Source organism: Pogoniulus pusillus, chromosome 18 (assembly GCF_015220805.1).
Source record: "Pogoniulus pusillus isolate bPogPus1 chromosome 18, bPogPus1.pri, whole genome shotgun sequence".
Taxonomy (NCBI): domain Eukaryota; kingdom Metazoa; phylum Chordata; class Aves; order Piciformes; family Lybiidae; genus Pogoniulus; species Pogoniulus pusillus.
Window position 1 is genome coordinate 4,098,478 of NC_087281.1, and position 18,664 is coordinate 4,117,141.

At 46.0% G+C, this 18,664-nt stretch overlaps 1 protein-coding gene across 1 annotated transcript in view; it reads left to right on the forward strand.

The window, feature by feature from the left end:
• The window catches only part of UTRN (utrophin), a 481,902-nt gene that overhangs the window by 333,537 nt on the left and 129,701 nt on the right, over positions 1-18,664 (forward strand). The window contains exon 53 of the mRNA XM_064158262.1: positions 12,336-12,508. Coding sequence (XP_064014332.1) covers positions 12,336-12,508 — 173 coding nt within the window. The remainder of the gene's footprint in view (positions 1-12,335; positions 12,509-18,664) is intronic.

An 18,664-nucleotide genomic window follows, 5' to 3' on the forward strand; every position in this document is an offset into this window, starting at 1 on the left:
AGAAAGTGAATAATTCAGTTGGTGAATTTTCCCCTTCTGCTCTGCTTCGTCTCTCCCCCTCAAAATTCCCCACGCCCATGATGTCTTTCTCCTGGCTGCATACTCCTCAGGTAGAGTTGTGACAGTGGCTTGCAAGCTTCTTTCAGCTTTCTTTATTCATAGAATCATAGAATCAACCAAGTTGGAAGAGACTTCTGAGATCATCCAGGCCAACCTAGTGCCCAGCCCTAGACAATCAACCAGACCATGGCACTAAGTGCCTCAGCCAGGATTTTATTGAACACCTCCAGGCACAGTGACTCCATCACCTCCCTGGGCAGCCCATTCCAATGCCAATCACTCTCTCTGCCAACAACTTCCTCCTAACATCCAGCCTAGGCCTTCCCTGACACAACTTGAGACTGTGTCCCCTTGTTGTGGTGGTTTCCTGGCTTGCATTTATAAGGCAAGAACTCTGAATAGTGTTACTGTGGTTGTAATGCAGAAGGCAGATGGCATTTCAGAAGCTTGCAGGGTGTTCCCTTCCTATGCAAGCCTGGAGTCAGATTACACTGGAGTGGGCAAGGCCACTTTGGCTTTGTTCAGTCACAATTAATGTGACTGTTGGAATTAGTATTAATGGATTTATGATGCCACACAGATGTTGAATGAATGCCATGCGATTGAGCCACCGAGGTTATTGAAGGCAGTCTGGCGTTCTCAGCCTCCCTAAGTGCATCATCTGTCTTGTGATGTATCCTTACCCATGCCATATGTCACCTGTTAAGGCTGTTAAGGTACTATCCATTATGTTTAAGTGCAAGTCAAGACAGCTCGTTTTGGTGGTGTGGTTTTCTTATGTGTGGGATCTGTGTGTGTGTGTTCTGTTGCTTGTTTACTTGTTTTGGTTTGGTGCTTTTGTAAACTTGAAGTGTCCATGCAAGACTTTTGGTAGTGAAGGCATTTGAAAATTAGATGTGAAAAGTATCTCATTGTTTTTCTCCAAAAATATGGGGGTTTTGTCTTGGAATATCTGAAAGATTTGTAATCAGAATTTCTGTGATACCTAAAGCAAATTGCTTTTACAAATGGCTTTGATCTTACCCAGCAGTCACAGTGGCTGTAGTGATACCCAGGGTGGTCTGTGTAAAACACTGTAGAGAGGTTTAGTGCCTGTCTTTATGCGTACTAGTGTCACTTGTGGATTTACAATAGCAATTCTGCCCAAGGGTTCTGCATATGTACTGCTCTTCTGAGCTCGTTCATTATGAACTCATTGCTTAACTGCAACTGCAGCGCAGGCCTCTGAAACAGCAGATGGGATGAGCCGTTCTAAAGTGAAGTGTCCTCTGACACCAGAGAGCCTCCCTAGATGAGATGAGTACCTGGATTCTCCAGAACCTTTTATTTCAACTGTCATAGAATCATAGAACCAACCAGGTTGGAAGAGACCTCCAAGCTCATCCAGTCCAACCTAGCACCCAGCCCTAACCAATCAACCAGACCATGGCACTAAGTGCCTCAGCCAGTCTTTTCTTGAAGACCCCCAGGGACGGTGCCTCCACCACCTCCCTGGGCAGCCCATTCCAATGCCAATCACTCTCTCTGTGAAGAACTTCTTCCTAATATCCAGCCTAGACCTACCCTGGCACAACTTGAGACTGTGTCTTTTTGCAACAGCATTCCTCTCTCAGTGACCACCAGCCTTTGGGAAGGGAGAGAGCAATAGAAGTTCCATTTCCCTTTCACGATGGCCATGTTCATATCCTTGCATCATGCCCTAATTCTTACTCCCTCAGGAGTCATCATAAAGTTAAAAGCTCTGAGTGAAGCAGGAGCTAAAGGGAACATCTGACACAGCAGTGCTCTCAGAGGCAGTTTGCAGCAGCAGGTGAAATGTATCTGGTTCAATACTGACTAAACAATTTGCTAGTAAGGAAAAAAAATAGAGTCCTGTGCTAGTTTGAAGCAGGCTAGAATGTTTTGATGAGAGAAAGTAGATCATTGGCTATGAAAGGAAAACAGGGAAAACCCTTGCTACTTTCTGTGAGACCTCGAAGAAAGATGTTCTGGCTGATATCTGTGGCATGCAGTCATGTCCCTTGTTTGGCACTGATGTTTTTGTCCCAGCTATTCCAACTGGAAGAGTTTTCTGCAGATACTGTGACCAGTCATCACCTTTCTTCCTGACCTCTAAAAGAGGCAAGTGCAGCATTTCTGTACCTATGTCTTTACTGACGTGAACATTGTCAATGAAAGGCAAAGGGCAATCGTTTCTGTGGGTCTTGCAATTTCCCTGTACCTGAACCCAGCTTGCTGTCCTATTCCTGTCATAGATGTGATTGGTACTTGTGGTGGATGGGGATTCCCAGTACCTGAGCCAATTTGGCAGAGGGGAGAAATTAATTAGTGCAAGAGGATATTTAGAAAAATAAGTACTTGTTAACTTCCAATATTTCAACTCTCACCACCCCCAACCACTTGTGAAGGTTTGGGGGTTACCCCGCCCCCCCACACTTTGTATTTGCCCCAGCTAACTCAGCCAGACCCTGGGAATATAGATGAAGCAATTTATTTACAGCTAGCAGAATTTACAAGCAGCTATTTACAATATATACAGTTATATACAATTATAGACAGAAATATACAAAGGATAAACAATACAAAAGCACAACTCCCCTCCCAGAAACCTGAGTCCCCAGGAGGGGCTCTCAAACCACCCCAACACCTCCCCTTGCCCTCTCAACCTTACCCCAGTTCTCAGGAAGAAGAGAGGTGCAGCCAAGAGGTTAGGGAGCAAGGTTAGTAGGAGCAAGGTTAATGAGATGTGACCAGGTCTGAAGGCAAAGGCAGAAGAGAAAGACAAAATGGAGAAAGTTTACTTCTTCTTCCCAGAGTTCTCAGTGTAACTGTGAGAGAAGTTGACATCAATTGTTTTTCATTCCACTGCCTGTTCTTCTACCAAAACATTCCAGCTTGCTTCTAACTAGCACACCACTGAACTTTAATATTACAGGGTTCTTTACACTGTTATGGAGACATTCTAGGACACAGCCTCAGGCTGTGCCAGGGGAGATTTAGGCTGGAGGTGAGGAGAAAGTTCTTCCCTGAGAGAGTCATTGGACACTGGAATGGGCTGCCCGGGGAGGTGGTGGAGTCGCCGTCCCTGGAGCTGTTCAAGGCAGGATTGGACGTGGCACTTGGTGCCATGGTCTGGCCTTGAGCTCTGTGGTAAAGGGTTGGACTTGGTGGTCTGTGAGGTCTCTTCCAACCCTGATAATACTGTGATCCTGTGATATATATCATCTACAGAACTTACTAATAACTCGCAAACATTCAAACAGCCAAACTGTTAACAGAGAGAGAGTTTCCCCGTGGCTCAATGCCGCCTGAGGTCTTGTACTGTTTGCCCAGCAAAGCTGAGCTGAAAACTGCTCTCTGCTTTATGGCAGAGGTTATAGAAATTACAGAGGCATCTACTCACAATTCTTATCAATTATTAATCGCCCTCTGGGGCTGTGTCAGCCTATTGCAAGTGTCCAATTCTTCAGGGTCTCTGCCTGTGGACTTTAAGGCTGGAATCCTCCAGTGTCAGGGGAAGTGGCAGGCTCTGGCCTTGCTGCTGCTGGCTCCTGCTGGCTGCTCTCTCCAGAGGTAAGCAGGCAGGATCTCAGGTGCAGAGGCAGGACTCTGTACAGTCTGAGCAGGGGTCCAACGCTTGCTCCTCAGGCCGATCGAACGCAGACAAGTGGCTCTGCTCCCGGCAACCCACGGCAGTGTGCACCCCAGGCACTCATACAAAGGCAGGCATACAGCTGCAAGGAAGTACACACGTGAGCAGGCAAGCAAGCATGTGGCAGAGCTGCAAGTATCACAGTATCACCAAGGTTGGAAGAGACCTCACAGATCATCAAGTCCAACCCTTTACCACAGAGCTCAAGGCCAGACCATGGCACCAAGTGCCACGTCCAGTCCTGCCTTGAACAGCTCCAGGGACGGCGACTCCACCACCTCCCCGGGCAGCCCATTCCAGTGTCCAATGACTCTCTCAGGGAAGAACTTTCTCCTCACCTCCAGCCTAAATCTCCCCTGGTGCAGCCTGAGGCTGTGTCCTCTTGTTCTGGTGCTGGCCACCTGAGAGAAGAGAGCAACCTCCTCCTGGCCACAACCACCCCTCAGGTAGTTGTAGACAGCAATAAGGTCTCCCCTGAGCCTCCTCTTCTCCAGGCTAACCAATCCCAGCTCCCTCAGCCTCTCCTCGTAGGGCTGTGCTCAAGGCCTCTCCCCAGCCTCGTTGCCCTTCTCTGGACACACTCAAGCATCTCAATGTCCCTCCTAAACTGGGGGGCCCAGAACTGAACACAGCACTCAAGGTGTGGTCTAACCAGTGCAGAGTACAGGGGCAGAATGACCTCCCTGCTCCTGCTGGCCACACCATTCCTGATGCAGGCCAGGATGCCACTGGCTCTCTTGGCCACCTGAAGGCTACATGTGAGCCTGTGCCCCCCTATTTATCAACTGTGGGCCGAGAGTCAATGGTCTCATTAGCCACTCGAATGACCAATCAGGTTGGCAGTCAGCCCAACCCTGCTGCACTGGCTAAACCCACAGGCCTGGACTGCAGGTGTGGGAATCAGGTGGGCCCAGCACCAGGCAGGCCCGAGCTGGGCCTGTGGGCACTTACACAATCAGGTGTCCCTTTGTGCTCGTTTCCCCCTGGTGCAGGCAGAGACATGTCCCGTCAGAGCAGGCATAAATAACCCTGCTTTCGGCCCTACAGGCCCTCTCGACAGTAGAGAGCTTGGTGCATACTTCAGCCTCTCTAGTTTTGCTGCCTTAGCTGAAGTTTTTGGCCCAAATGCAAGCTCTTCCAGTAGGTGAAGGGTAGCTACTAGAAAGCTTGGGAGGGAATGTTTATAATGGCTTCTTGTGACAGGACAAGGGTCAATGGTTTAAAACTAGAGTGAGTAGATTTCAACTGGAAATTAGGAAGCAGTTTTTTCCTATGAGGGTAGTGAGACAGTGGAAGAGGTCGCTCAGAGAAGTTGTGCACACCTCTGCCCTGGAAATGGTTAAGAACAGGCCAGATAAGGCTTTGAGGAAGCTGGTTTAGTGGAGGGTGTCTGTGCCCATGGCAGGGAGGTTGGAACTAGATGATCTCCAAGATCCCTTCCAATTCAAGCCATTCTACAATTCTGTGGTTATGGTTCTATGTGAAATAGGTTGGACTGGATGATCTTGGAGGTCTTTTCCAACCTGGTTGATTCTATGATTCTATGATTCTACTTCTACCTGAAGCTGGCAACTTTTGCTGGGGAAACTGCAGTTTTATTAAGCTGTTGTTCACTGATGAGGAGTTGACCTCAACTCCTTACTCATTTTGAGGTCTTCATGTTGTCCTAAAGCCAGAGTAGTTTGCTTGTTCTGTGGCTTGTACCTGGGCTGAAAATCAGGTAGCCATCTGTGTTCTAATGCAGAGCACTGCCAGTCTTGTGTTACAGCATCAGCATTGGACATGTATGTCTGTCTCTTGCAAGCCACACACGTGTGGGTCACATGCCATAATTTGCCATCTCTGCTCTGTGGACAGATGTTCCTAAAACAGCAATGTCATTCTCTTAATAAACCTAAAAATACTTGAAAATTGAGATTTAATCATAGAATCAACCAGGTTGGAAGAGACCTCCAAGAGCATCCAGTCCAACCTAGCACCCAGCCCTATCCAGTCAACTAGACCATGGCACTAAGTGCCTCAGACAGGCTTTTCTTCAACACCTCCAGGAAGAGTGACTCCACCCTGGGCACCCTCCACTCCCCAGGCAGCCCATTCCAATGCCAATCACTCTCTCTGCCAACAACTTCCTCCTAACATCCAGCCTAGACCTGCCCTGGCACAACTTGAGACTGTGTCCCCTTGTTCTGTTGCTGGGTGCCTGGCAGAAGAGCCCAACCCCACCTGGCTACAGCCTCCCTTCAGGTAGTTGTAGACATCAATGAGCTCTGCCCTGAGCCTCCTCTCCTGCAGGCTGCACACCCCCAGCTCCCTCAGCCTCTCCTCACAGGCCTGTGCTCCAGGCCCCTCACCAGCTTTGTTGCCCTTCTCTGGACACCTTCCAGCACCTCAACATCTCTCTTGAATTGAGGAGCCCAGAACTGGACACAGCACTCAAGGTGTGGCCTGACCAGTGCTGAGTTCAGGGGCAGAATAACCTCCCTTGTCCTGCTGGCCACACTGCTCATGCCTGATCCAGGCCAGGATGCCATTGGCTCACCTGGGCACACTGCTGGCTCATGTTCAGCTACTATCTACCAGTACTCCTAGGTCCTTTCTTCCTGGATTCTCTTCAACCACATCCACTAATAAATATTTTTGCTGTGTATGGTGGATTTAAAAACATTGGAGTAAAATGTTACGAAGAGCAATGTGAAACTTGTGTTTTTGAAGACCACTTGAAGTTATGATTTGGTATAGAATGCTATTGACATCTTTTGCAAGAGACAAATTTGGGGTTTATGTCATGTCATAAAGAGTGGAAGCTTGATGCAAGTGCCTTGAGAATAGACCCTGTAATGTTACAGGAACATCTGTTTCTTTATTTTACACTATAAAACTCAAATTAGTTCTCTCTGTGATAAGAAAGGAAGAGAGTAACATTCTCTGTATTACACAAGGTGTTATTTCTTCAGCTGTAGCTCTAGCATGGAAATGTGGAGTTTTCATCTTCCAGTCATGTTTTTGCCTTCAACAGACGGGTTCAGGAGCTTCAAAAAGAAAAATATTTTGCTTGTCTTAGTGGCAATGTACCAATGACTACAGTATAAACAAACAGAACCTGAAAAAACATGAGTGGAGGTGATTATGGTGATGGTTTTGGGGGTTGCAGGCTGACCTGGGCTCAGCTTTCAGAAAAAGGCAGTAGAATGCCCATTGTCAGGGGAATGCTGTTGATTTGGTTTGAGGGGTTTTGTTTTCCTCTTTTAAAAGGTGTTATGCTTTATTATTCTTTTATAAAGGAATAATAGTGTCCAAAGGACAGTTAGAGCTGCTCTTGTAGCTGTTTAAAATATTCTTGCAGCCTGTAAGAAGGAAAAAAGATAGCTGGATGACCTTGGAATCACAGAGTTTTCTGTTCACATTTTTGACAGATAAATTCTTTTACCCTGGGCAAGTCACTGTAGACTGCTTTTGAGCTGTTCTGTCAGCAGCTCCAGATGGAGTCTGCTCAGTCTTTGGGTCCTCTTCAGAATTGCCATCTATACCATTACTGAGTGTCACTATGTTTATACACTATTTAAAGACGTGCTGTTCAGTTGTCATTGTGTGATGATGCAGTACTTCACTGGGTCCAGTTCTGGGCTCTTCAGTTCAAGAGAGATGTTGAGATACTGGAATGTGTCCAGAGAAGGGTGACAAAGCTGGTGAGGGGCCTGGAGCACAGCCCTGTGAGGAGAGGCTGAGGGAGCTGGGGGTGTGCAGCCTGCAGCAGAGGAGGCTCAGGGCTGACCTCATTGCTGTCTGCAGCTGCCTGCAGGGAGGCTGTAGCCAGGTGGGGTTGGGCTCTTCTACCAGGCAAGCAGCAACAGAACAAGGGGATACAGTCTCAAGTTGTGGTGGGGGAGGTCTGTGCTGGATGTTAGGAGAATATTCTCCACAGAGAGAGTGATTGGCATTGGAATGGGCTGCCCAGGGAGGTGGTGGAGTTGCTGTCCCTGGAGGTGTTCAAGAGCAGGCTGTCTGAGGCACTTAGTGCCATGGTCTGGTTGACTGGCTAGGGCTGGGTGCTAGGTTGGCCTGGATGGTCTTGGAGGTCTCTTCTAACCTGCTTGGTTCTATGATTCTGTTTGATTGAATTTAAAGCCAAGAAGGAGACATCTTATTAACAAGAAAAGCCTTAAAATAATTTCCAAGCAAAAAGTGAAAGCTTGAATTCTGTAGATAGATTAGGCATCATGAGAGGAGGAAAGAGGGAGAGAAGCAAAGAAATATGAGGTTCAGAACAGAGATAAGGGGACTTGGAAATCACCTGACCTGAGTGGAAAAGACAGGCAGCACTTTGATCTTAATGCTTAAAAGGAATTTAAGGAAAGTGACAGTCTTTTAATAGCCTGGCTAGGCTGAAGTAGATCTATAATGTCAATCTATTTTTTTCTTTCTATATGTCAAAACTTTAGAAACTTAACACCTTGATTAATATATAGGATTAATTATCTCCTCTAAGAACTTTCTTTTAATTTAGGACCTTAAGCCTGCAGGCACTTGAGCATGTAAGCAGGTGCACAGACCTTGGACCAATAAGCTATCAATCCGATTTAAGACATATATGCACAGAGATGTTTGTAAACTATTTGCAAGGTCTTGCAATGCCAGGATGAGGGCTAATGGGTTTAAACTGGCAGAGGGGACATTCAGACTAGATGTTAGGAACAAGTTCTTTCCAGTGAGGGTGGTGAGACACTGGCACAGATTGCCCAGAAAGGTTGTGACTGCTCCCTCCCGTGAGTTCAGAGCCAGGCTGGATGAGGCCTTGAGCAACCTGTTCTAGTGAGAGGTGTCCCTACCTATAGCAGGGGGGTGGAACTGGATGATCCTTGAGGTCCCTTCCAACCTGAACCATTTTATGATTTTATCTCTCTGGGAATACTTCTAAACTCAAAGTTGACAAAAACTATGTAAGTACAGTTTTTAAGGTCTATGTTTTTTTCCTAGCAAGAACTCCTTCTCCATTTGCATTGTATTTCTTTTGTTGTTGTTGTTGTTCTTCTTCTTCTTCTTTTTCCTTCTTCTTCTTCCTTCTTCTTCCTTCTTCTTCCTTCTTCTTCCTTCTTCTTATTCCTTCTTCTTTCCCTTTTCTTTATTGTGCATGTACTGAAGAGTACTTTGATGCAGATCATCTTTGCATTATGCTAAGAATGATGATGGTTCATAGTTTTGTCCCCCCCATTATGTGACAAAAGCAGCAGAATACTTTGTCTATCTCTTCTGCATCCTCCAGTGTGCAGCTTCTGTACCTCTGGATGTGGGAGCATCCATGTGATAATAGGGAAGTCTTTATAAATGCTTTTAAAGTACTGAAAAATAGGCCATGAGCAAGAGAGTCAATGACCAAGAAAGGCAGGAGGAAAAGAAATGAAATACCAGGATGAGCATGAATTGTATACAGAATAGATAGATTTCTTTTCCCCACTTTGAAATAAGGACAACTACAACATGTTTAAAAAGGTGTGAGAATTGAAAGATTGTGATGACACAGTGAGTGAAGGAGGTTACTACTAATCTGAGGGCAAGATGGGAGTCTACTATCCTTCCACCAGAGGACAATACCCAATTAAGAATCTCAGAGATCATTTTACATTGTTACTGAGGGATGAGCAATTTACTGTGTCTCTTTATTACCATTAGCTATCTTTTACATCTCGCCTTCCTGCTGTACTCTCTTCCTTTTTTTGAGAGCTGTGGTGCACTGTAATTCATTATTTAGTATCAGTTCTGTTGATTTAGCCATCAGCTGGGAGTACTTTTTTCCCCCTGGAAAATGGAAATCAGAAAAGAGAAGTTAATTAGCAAAGGTGATTCTTTGAACTTAGCCATCACAACATGACCATCACAGGTGGAACTTGAGAATGCGAGCAGCAGATTTACTGTGCCTTAATTGATGTAACATGATCATAGAATCATAGATTCAATGAGGTTGGAAGAGACCTCCAAGCTCATCCAGTCCAACCTATCCCCAGCCCTATCCAGTCTTCTAGACCATGGCACTAAGTGCCTCATCCAGTCTTTTCTTGAACACCTCCAGGCACAGTGCCTCCACCACCTCCCTGGGCAGCCCATTCCAATGCCAATCACTCTCTCTGTGAAGAACTTCCTCCTAACATCCAGCCTATACTTCCCCTGGCACAACTTGAGACTGTGTCCCCTTGTTCTGTTGCTGGTTGCCTGGGAGAAGAGGCCAATCCCCACCTGGCTACAGCCTCTCTTCAGGTAGTTGTAGACAGGTAAATGATGACTGAATCAAATCCATTCTGAATGAGCCCTTTTTAAGCATGCATGCTTAAGTGTCTTCTCAAGTGTACTAAAAAATACAGAGTTTTATGAAGGTTCTCAGAAGCTTTAGGATGAGTATTGTAGAGTGGAAGATGAAAGACCAGTTTGCTTTCATTGGAGTTTTCTTTTGTAACTTTAAAGAGACAGAAATGGATTTGGCCTGATTAGACTTCTTTATCACAGATTAGTCTGTAATTAAAGCTGTCACTGCTGTACGTGGTTATGTCTCCTGCTGTGTGGACTTGAGCTGGTTTCCACTGGGTCCACTTGCATGCTGAAGGAACAAGGGCAGGAGCTGCAGATGTGTTCAGATAAGCATCTAATTTGTTTCTTTGGGTTAGTTACCAGACACTTCCATTTTGCTCTTTTGTTTTAAATGCCATTGCTTGTATCTGTTTTCAGAAGGGTGGCTTCGGTCAGGGTGGTCTAAAGACAGCAGGCTTTGTACAGTGGTGATCTGAGTAGTGAAACTCAGATCAAAGAATGGACAACTTTTGGATCAAAGTTGTCCAAAGTCACATAATAGCTCAGTTGGAGACCCAGAGCTTCACTGATGCCTGTGTCTCTCCCTATTTCTTCTCCGCACTTCTCCAGCTGTATGCTTTTTTTGGTTTGTTTTGGGGTTAATTTGGTTTTTTGTTTGTTTTCATTCTTCCCTAACTAAAGAAAGCTTTGATGCCATCTTAGACTCATAGCTACTTTTCCACTATGTCCAACTGTCAACTGTAGATGTGCCAGCAATCATTCTAAGATGTAAGGGTGGGGAGGTATAAGATCCCACTTTTCCTGCTTCTGATAACAGGGGGAGATTACTGAAGAGTTGTCTGGAAGAATAAAGAACTTTAAGGCACTTTAGTTACTGAGTTACTGCCTTTGCAAAAGAAGTTTGGTTACATCTGCATGAAGACTGGATGAGGCACTTAGTGCCATGGTCTAGTTGATTGGACAGGGCTGGGTGCTAGGTTGGACTGGATAAGCTTGGAGGTCTCTTCCAACCTGCTTGATTCCATGATTTTAAGTTCAGTGGTGAATCCTATTGAGACAGCCAGTACACATCTTGGCTCTTCACATCTTTACATTGCTCTGTTGGAGTACACAGAGATATATAGATGCTAGAAAAGCTTTGGCAATGATACAGGAAGTTTTCTTTGCTCCTAAGTCTTTTTAAAATGATGCTGTGCTCATTGAGGTGAAGACAACATCTGTAATGGGTTTTTTGAGGCAGGTGGTAGATCAGAGAATAAAATGTTTAATTTCTAAGTGGAGAAGAAATGGGTAAGATGAATTGAAATCACAAACACTTGTCTTCCTTTTCAGTATTTACTGTGATGCTCAGATTATAACAAATCCTGCTCTTTTATGCATACCTTTCCATAGATTACAGGCTGTAGTACACAGTAGTTGAATTGTGAAAACAGGCTTGTTCTAACTGTAGTAGTCATTTAGATACAGTTTAAGGACTTAAGTTTCAGTTAAAAGCTTTCATTGCATTACAGAAAAGCTGGGGAGGGAGTTTTTAGGCTATCAGAGAGTGATAGAGCAAAGCTGGAGGTGGGGAGATTCAGAGTGGCTGTGAGGAGGAAATTGTTGAGCATGAGAGTGGTGAAAGCCTGGAATGGGTTGCCCAGGGAGGTGGTTTGAGGTCACATCCCTGGAGGTGTTTAAGGCCAGGCTAGAAGGGGCTGTGGGCAGCCTGATGTAGGGTAGGGTGTCCCTGCCCATGGCAAGGGGGTTTGAACTAGATGATCCTTGTGGTCCCTTCCAACCCTGACTGATTCTAGTATTCTATATGACCTCAAGCACTGGAGATTTTGAATTTCATTGGGATATGTAAAGTTTCTGTAAGGTTTTATTTCTAAAGAGGAAAAAGACCACATAACTGAGGCTGACTCTGTAGTTTCTGAGCAGGAAATTATTTCTAGTGCATTTGCAAGTTCTGCACTGTGTGAAATGAGTGGGAGAACAGTAGACAAGTAGCTACCTACAGCGTTACAAAAGCATACTGAGAACTCAGTGTTTATAGATTTAAGTTCTGTTTCACCATCAAGAATGACTTCTGAACTCTATTTCTCATGATTAAAGACAGACTTTTTATCATGATGTCAGTAGAGTTTCAGGTTTTCTCATGCTTAAAACCAGACTTTTTGTCATGATGTCATTAGAGTTTCAGGTTTTTTCTGCATCCCTTCAGAGTCAGACAGGGAAGTCAAACTATGTGCTCTGTCCTAGCACATAGAAATTGTAATGAGAATAAATTCCCCTTTCATTTAGCTCTAGAGCTAAGCTGTTTGGACTTCTGCTATTATTTCAGGATATCCAAGCTGAGATTGATGCCCACAATGACATCTTTAAAAGCATTGATGGAAACAGACAGAAGATGGTGAGAGCCTTGGGAAACTCTGAAGAAGCAGCTCTGCTCCAACACCGGCTTGATGACATGAACCAGCGCTGGAATGACCTGAAGGCAAAGTCAGCTAACATCAGGTAATTAATGCAAATGACAAGATTTGAATAGGGCACAGCTGCTGTATTCCAACAGGCTTCAGAAACGTGACCATGGCATTGAAGTGAAACCTCCCTTCTCTTCCATAAAGGGTCCCTGGCTGGGCCCAGAGAGAGTGGTGGTGAATGGTGCCACATCCAATTGGCAGCCATTCTCAAGTCTCTCTTGTGACAGTCTCACATTGTGCCAGAGGAGGTCTAGGCTGGATGTTAGGAGGAAGTTGTTGGCAGAGAGAGTGATTGGCATTGGAATGGGCTGCCCAAGGAGGTGGTGGAGTCCCTGTCCCTGGAGGTGTTCAAGAGCAGGCTGGCTGAAGCACTTAGTGCCATGGTCTGGTTGATTGGCTAGGGCTGGGTGCTAGGTTGGACTGGATGATCTTGGAGGTCTCTTCCAACCTGGTTGATTCTGTGATTCTATGAAATATGTAAAGTTGGCACACTTGCTCACCAGGCAGACTTAACTACTTATCCCTCTTTCTCCATAACTCTGCAATTGTTACTTGCCAATCTGTGCTAAATTTTCCAAGCAGTTTGTTGAATCTTTCCTTATTGTAGATTGGTAGTAATGTGAATGAAATAATGGAGTCTACAATTTATTGTGAAGAGAAATGAGAGGTTTGTTACTTTTGGGGTTTTAACTGCTGAAATGAATGCTTTGATAAGATTTGCATCTTAAATGCCCTGATCCATATTGGTAGTATTCTTTTTTTGTTGCTGATATTCTCTCTGTTGATATTCTGTTCTTCCCAGAGAGGAGTTTGAGGCCTCATCCCTGGAGGTGTTTAAGGCCAGGCTGGCTGAGGCTGTGTGCAGCCTGCTCTAGGGTAGGGTGTCCCTGGGCATGGCAGGGGGGTTGGAACTGGCTGATCCTTGTGGTCCCTTCCAACCCTGACTGATTTTATGAAGAAATATTTTAAGATAAATGTTAACCAAGGAATGTATTTCACTGTTATTTTAGCCTACAAGTGCCAAGCTCCCTGGCTGCCCGAGTGCAGTCATTAAGATCTTTGTGATGCTGCTTTAGATGTAGATATTACCATATTCATTAATGTGAATAAAATTCCACATTAAAATTAATGGCATAGAAAAGAATTTCCCTCGCTTTTAATTGCAACTGATTTTCTTGTTGATTAAAGGAAACTGTTAAGCATTCATAGAGGCTTTTTCCCAAGGCCAGAAAAATATGTTGAGCTTGGAATTCAGGCACAAGAATTTGAAGTAGTGAGACAGAAGGGTAAATGTAGCATCCACCTCTCATCTCTGCTTACCGCATCACCAAACTGGTAGAGGCAGAGCTTGAATCAGAAGAACCAAGCAATCTGGGGTGAGAGCTTGCAGAATCTACCCTCTCCCCCCCACCCCAGGAGTGCTTTATTGAAAGAGCTATTAAACTTGGCATTGTTACCTGCTCTACTCACAAGTAAGTCAGCATGAAAGACAAACGTGATCATAAGATTGTGACTTAGCAACTGTGGAGTTGTCCCAAGAGGAGTAGCTAAGGGAACAGAGATTGTTTAGTCTGGAGAAAAGGAGGCTGAGGGCAAGACCGTTTTGCTCTCTACAACTACCCAAAAGAAGGTTGTAGTGAGCTGAGTATTGGTTTCTTCTACCTAGAGTGAAAGATGGTTAGGGGCTGGAAGGGACCTTGGAAAATCATCCAGTCCAACCACCCTGCCAGAGCAGGATCTCCTATATTAGCTCACACAGGAGCGCATCCAGGCAGGTTTTGAATAGCTCCAGAGAGGGAGACTCCACAACCCCCAGAGCAGGCTGTTCCAGTGTTCCCTCACCCTCACAGGGGAAAAAAAGATCCTCATGTTTACATGGAACTTCCTGTGCCTCAACTTCTACCCACTGCACCTTGTCCTGTCATTTGGCATCACCCAGCAGAGCCTGGCTCCAGCCTCTTGGCACCCACCCTTTACATCTTTATAAACATTAATGAGGTCACACTTCAGTCTCCTCTTCTCCAAACTAAAGAGCCCCAGCTCCCTCAGGCTCTCCATGTAAGGAAGGTGTTCCACTCCCTTAATCATTTTTGTGGCTCTGCATTGGACTCTTTCAAGAAGTTCCACAAGGTCCTTCTTGAACTGAGGGGCTCAGAACTGGACACGATATTCCAGACGTGGCTTCACTGGGGCAGAGTAGAAGGGGAGGAGAACATCTCTTGACTTACTAGCCACAGCCCCTTTAATACACCCCAGAGTGGCATTGGCCTTCTTGGCCACAAGAGCACATTGCTGGCTTATGGTCAACCTTCCGTCCACCAGGACCCCCAGGTCCTTTTCGCCTTCACTGCTCTCTAGCAGGTCAGCCCCCAGCCTGTACTGATACCTGAGATTGTTCTTTCTCAGCGGCAAGACTCTACATTTGCTCTTGTTGTACTTCATTAAATTTCTCCCTGCCCAACTGTCCATCCTGACTAAGTCTTGCTGAATGGCAGCACAACCTTCTGGTGTGGCAGCCACTCCACCCAGTTTGATGACACCAGCAAACTTGCTGACGGTGCACTTTGTGTCCTCATCCAGGTCGTTGATGAATATATTGAATGGTACTGGTCCCAGTACTGACACCTGTGGCACTCCACTAGATGCAGCCCTCCAGCTAGACCTCGTCCCATTGAGCACTCTCTAACTGTCCTATCAAGTGATAGGACAAGAGGAAATGGCTGCAAGTTGTGCAAGGGGAGGTTTAGATAGGATTTTAGGAACAAATTCTTTCCTGAAAGGGTGTAAAAGCATTGGAAGGCTGCTCAGGGAAATGGCAAAGTCATCATCCCTGGAGGCATTCAAAAATGAAAAATAGATGTGGCACTTTGGGACGTGGTCATAGTAATATTAGGTTGGTGATTTGAATCACAGAATTTCCTAGATTGGAAAAGCCCTTCAAGCTCATTGAGTCCAATCATTAGTTTCACACTGACAAGTCCTTGACTAAACCAAATCCCTCAGCACAACATCTTGACTTAGTGATCTGGGAGTTCTTTTCCAACCTTAGTGGTTCTGTGAGTTCTAGCAAGAATAATTCAGTTGCTTAGCCCTTCCTGGGACTGGTTGTAATTTGGAAGAAATTGATGGATAAAAAAAAACCCATAAATTAAAAATCTTCAAGCCATTTACCTGGGCCAGTTCTCCATTTCAGGTCAGTAATACAGAAACAGCAATTGTGCAGTGGATGCTGAGATACAGGCTGGGGTCGGAGTGGCTGGAGAGCAGCCAGACAGAGAGGGATCTGGGGGTGCTGATTGATACCTGCCTGAACATGAGCCAGCAGTGTGCCCAGGTGGCCAAGAGAGCCAGTGGCATCCTGGCCTGCATCAGGAATGGTGTGGTCAGCAGGAGCAGGGAGGTCATTCTGCCCCTGTACTCTGCACTGGTTAGACCACACCTTGAGTGCTGTGTTCAGTTCTGGGCCCCCCAGTTTAGGAGGGACATTGAGATGCTTGAGCGTGTCCAGAGAAGGGCAACGAGGCTGGGGAGAGGCCTTGAGCACAGCCCTACGAGGAGAGGCTGAGGGAGCTGGGATTGGTTAGCCTGGAGAAGAGGAGGCTCAGGGGAGACCTTATTGCTGTCTACAACTACCTGAGGGGAGGTTGTGGCCAGGAGGAGGTTGCTCTCTTCTCTCAGGTGGCCAGCACCAGAACGAGAGGACACAGCCTCAGGCTGTGCCAGGGGAGATTAAGGCTGGAGGTGAGGAGAAAGTTCTTCCCTGAGAGAGTCATTGGACACTGGAATGGGCTGCCCGGGGAGGTGGTGGAGTCGCCGTCCCTGGAGCTGTTCAAGGCAGGATTGGACGTGGCACTTGGTGCCATGGTCTGGCCTTGAGCTCTGTGGTAAAGGGTTGGACTTGATGATCTGTGAGCTCTCTTCCAACCCTGATGATACTGTGATACTGTGACACTGTGATACTGTGTGATACTGCTACCCACAGTACTGCAAAGCCGCGTGTCGCTGAGCTGCAAGCAGAAGGTAGGCAGGCACAAGAATACTAGAACAAATATAAGACAGCTGTGATGGTTTGGGTGTTCCCTGCCCCCCCCCACTTTAGAAATCACCCAGACTAGGCTCTGGGAATATAAATGAAGCTATTTATTTGCAGCTGGCACAATATACAAGCAGATATGTATATACAGAAATATACAAGGTAAAAAGTAATACAGAAGCACAACTCCCCTCCCAGAAACCTGAGTCCCCAGGAGGGGCTCTCAACCACCCCTGCACCTTCCCCCTGCCCCTCTCAACCTTACCCCAGTCCTAAGGAAGAATGGAGGTTCAGCCAAGAGGTTAAGAAGCAAAAGTGAGTGACAGGTGAGGTTAGGGAGATGCAGCTCAGCCAGAAGCCCAAAGCAGAGTGAGTGAAAAATGGCCAGAGTGTTAGCTAATGTTTTCCTTTCTTCTTCAGCAAGACTGAGGGAAGCAGACATCACTGTTTTCCTTTCACAGCCTATGAGCTAGTTCTTCTCACCAAAACATTCTACCCTGCTTCAAACTAGCACAACAGCTAAGTTAACCTTACAGAGCTCAGTCACTGCTAAAAGAATGTAGCATTTCTGTATTCATCTGGTTTGCTGGTTTTTAATTGCAGCTCACTTTTGTAGCTTGTGCAAGAGCACTGAAATCCTTCACAGAGAAACAGCAGGGCTTTAGAGCCCATAGAAATCAGTATGTTGACCTGGCTATTTACCTTCAGGTTTTGCTTTCATAGAATCCACCAGGTTGGAAAAGACCTCCAAGCTCATCCAGTCCAACCTAGCACTCAGCTCTGGCCAATCAACCAGACCATGGCACTAAGTGCCTCAGCCAGGCTTTGCTTGAACACTTCCAGGAATGGCATCTCCACCACCTCCCTGGGCAGCCCTTTTTTAAGGATGAACTGGAAAGGGGAACTATGGATGAGTCTTGTGAAAACATCATACAACTGTATGAGATGCTAGGACTGATTGAAAAATCTGATTGTTTTGTTACGGGTTTGGGCTTCGGGTACTGTGTCCAGTCCTGGGCTCCTCAAGAGAGGTGTTGAGATACTGGAATGCGTCCAGAGAAGGGCAACAAAGCTGGTGAGGGGCCTGGAGCACAGCCCTGTGAGGAGAGGCTGAGGGAGCTGGGGGTGTGCAGCCTGCAGAAGAGGAGGCTCAGGGCAGACCTCATTGCTATCTATAGCTCCCTGAAGGGAGGCTGTAGCCAGGTGGGGTTGGTCTCTTCTGCCAGGCAAGCAGCAACAGAAGGAGGGGACACAGTCTCAAGTTGTGCCAGGGCAGGTCTAGGCTGGATGTTAGGAGGAAGTTCCTGGCAGAGAGAGTGATTGGCATTGGAATGGGCTGCCCAGGGAGGTGGTGGAGTCGCCGTGCCTGGAGGTGTTCAATCAAAGCCTGGCTGAGGCACTTGGTGCCATGGTCTGGTTGATTGGCTAGGGCTGGGTGCTAGGTTGGACTGGATGATCTTGGAGGTCTCTTCCAACCTGGCTGATTCTATGATTCTAAATAAAGATTTCTCCAATTTCTTTTTAGAATGTTTTCAGCTATGTGTACATTCTGATTATGTTGCTTTTATTTTTGTTTTAATTACTGGAAGTACTGCTCTGCCACAGGGATGAGTTTTTCTTCATCACATGAGTCCTCAGAGCTGAGGGTCACTGTGGTGACTGCACTTCTTTGCTGCTGCAAATAATGGAAGTTCCAAATGGGAAGAGCAGCAGTTTTGTGGCATGTTTTTAAATGCATGGGAACTATATAGACCTATGACACCACCTGAAAGGGCTATACATAGTCTCCTTGAAATTACTTAAAGACTTAGTCACAGTTCATTGTTTTTTTCTATGTCTTATTATTATCTTATTCCCAGAAAGAGAGCAAAGCAGCAGATTTTCTGTGGGCCTGCATTTTAAATCCACATGTTTAAGAGAGATTCTTTTCTCCTGGGACAGTAGGTGCCAAGGGTATTAGTGTTTGTGAGAAGGTAGAAGTAAAACTGTGGGGGAAAGAAGGAAGGATTCTCTACATTTAGGCCACCCACTGATATTTTTATTCCATATGTTCCCTTGGCACTCAGCAGGGAAAGTGTTATTACCTCCATAGCAGAAACAAAAGCTGAAGAGGTCTCCAGCTGTGAAGAGAGCCTCTCAGGGTCAACAGAGGGAAGC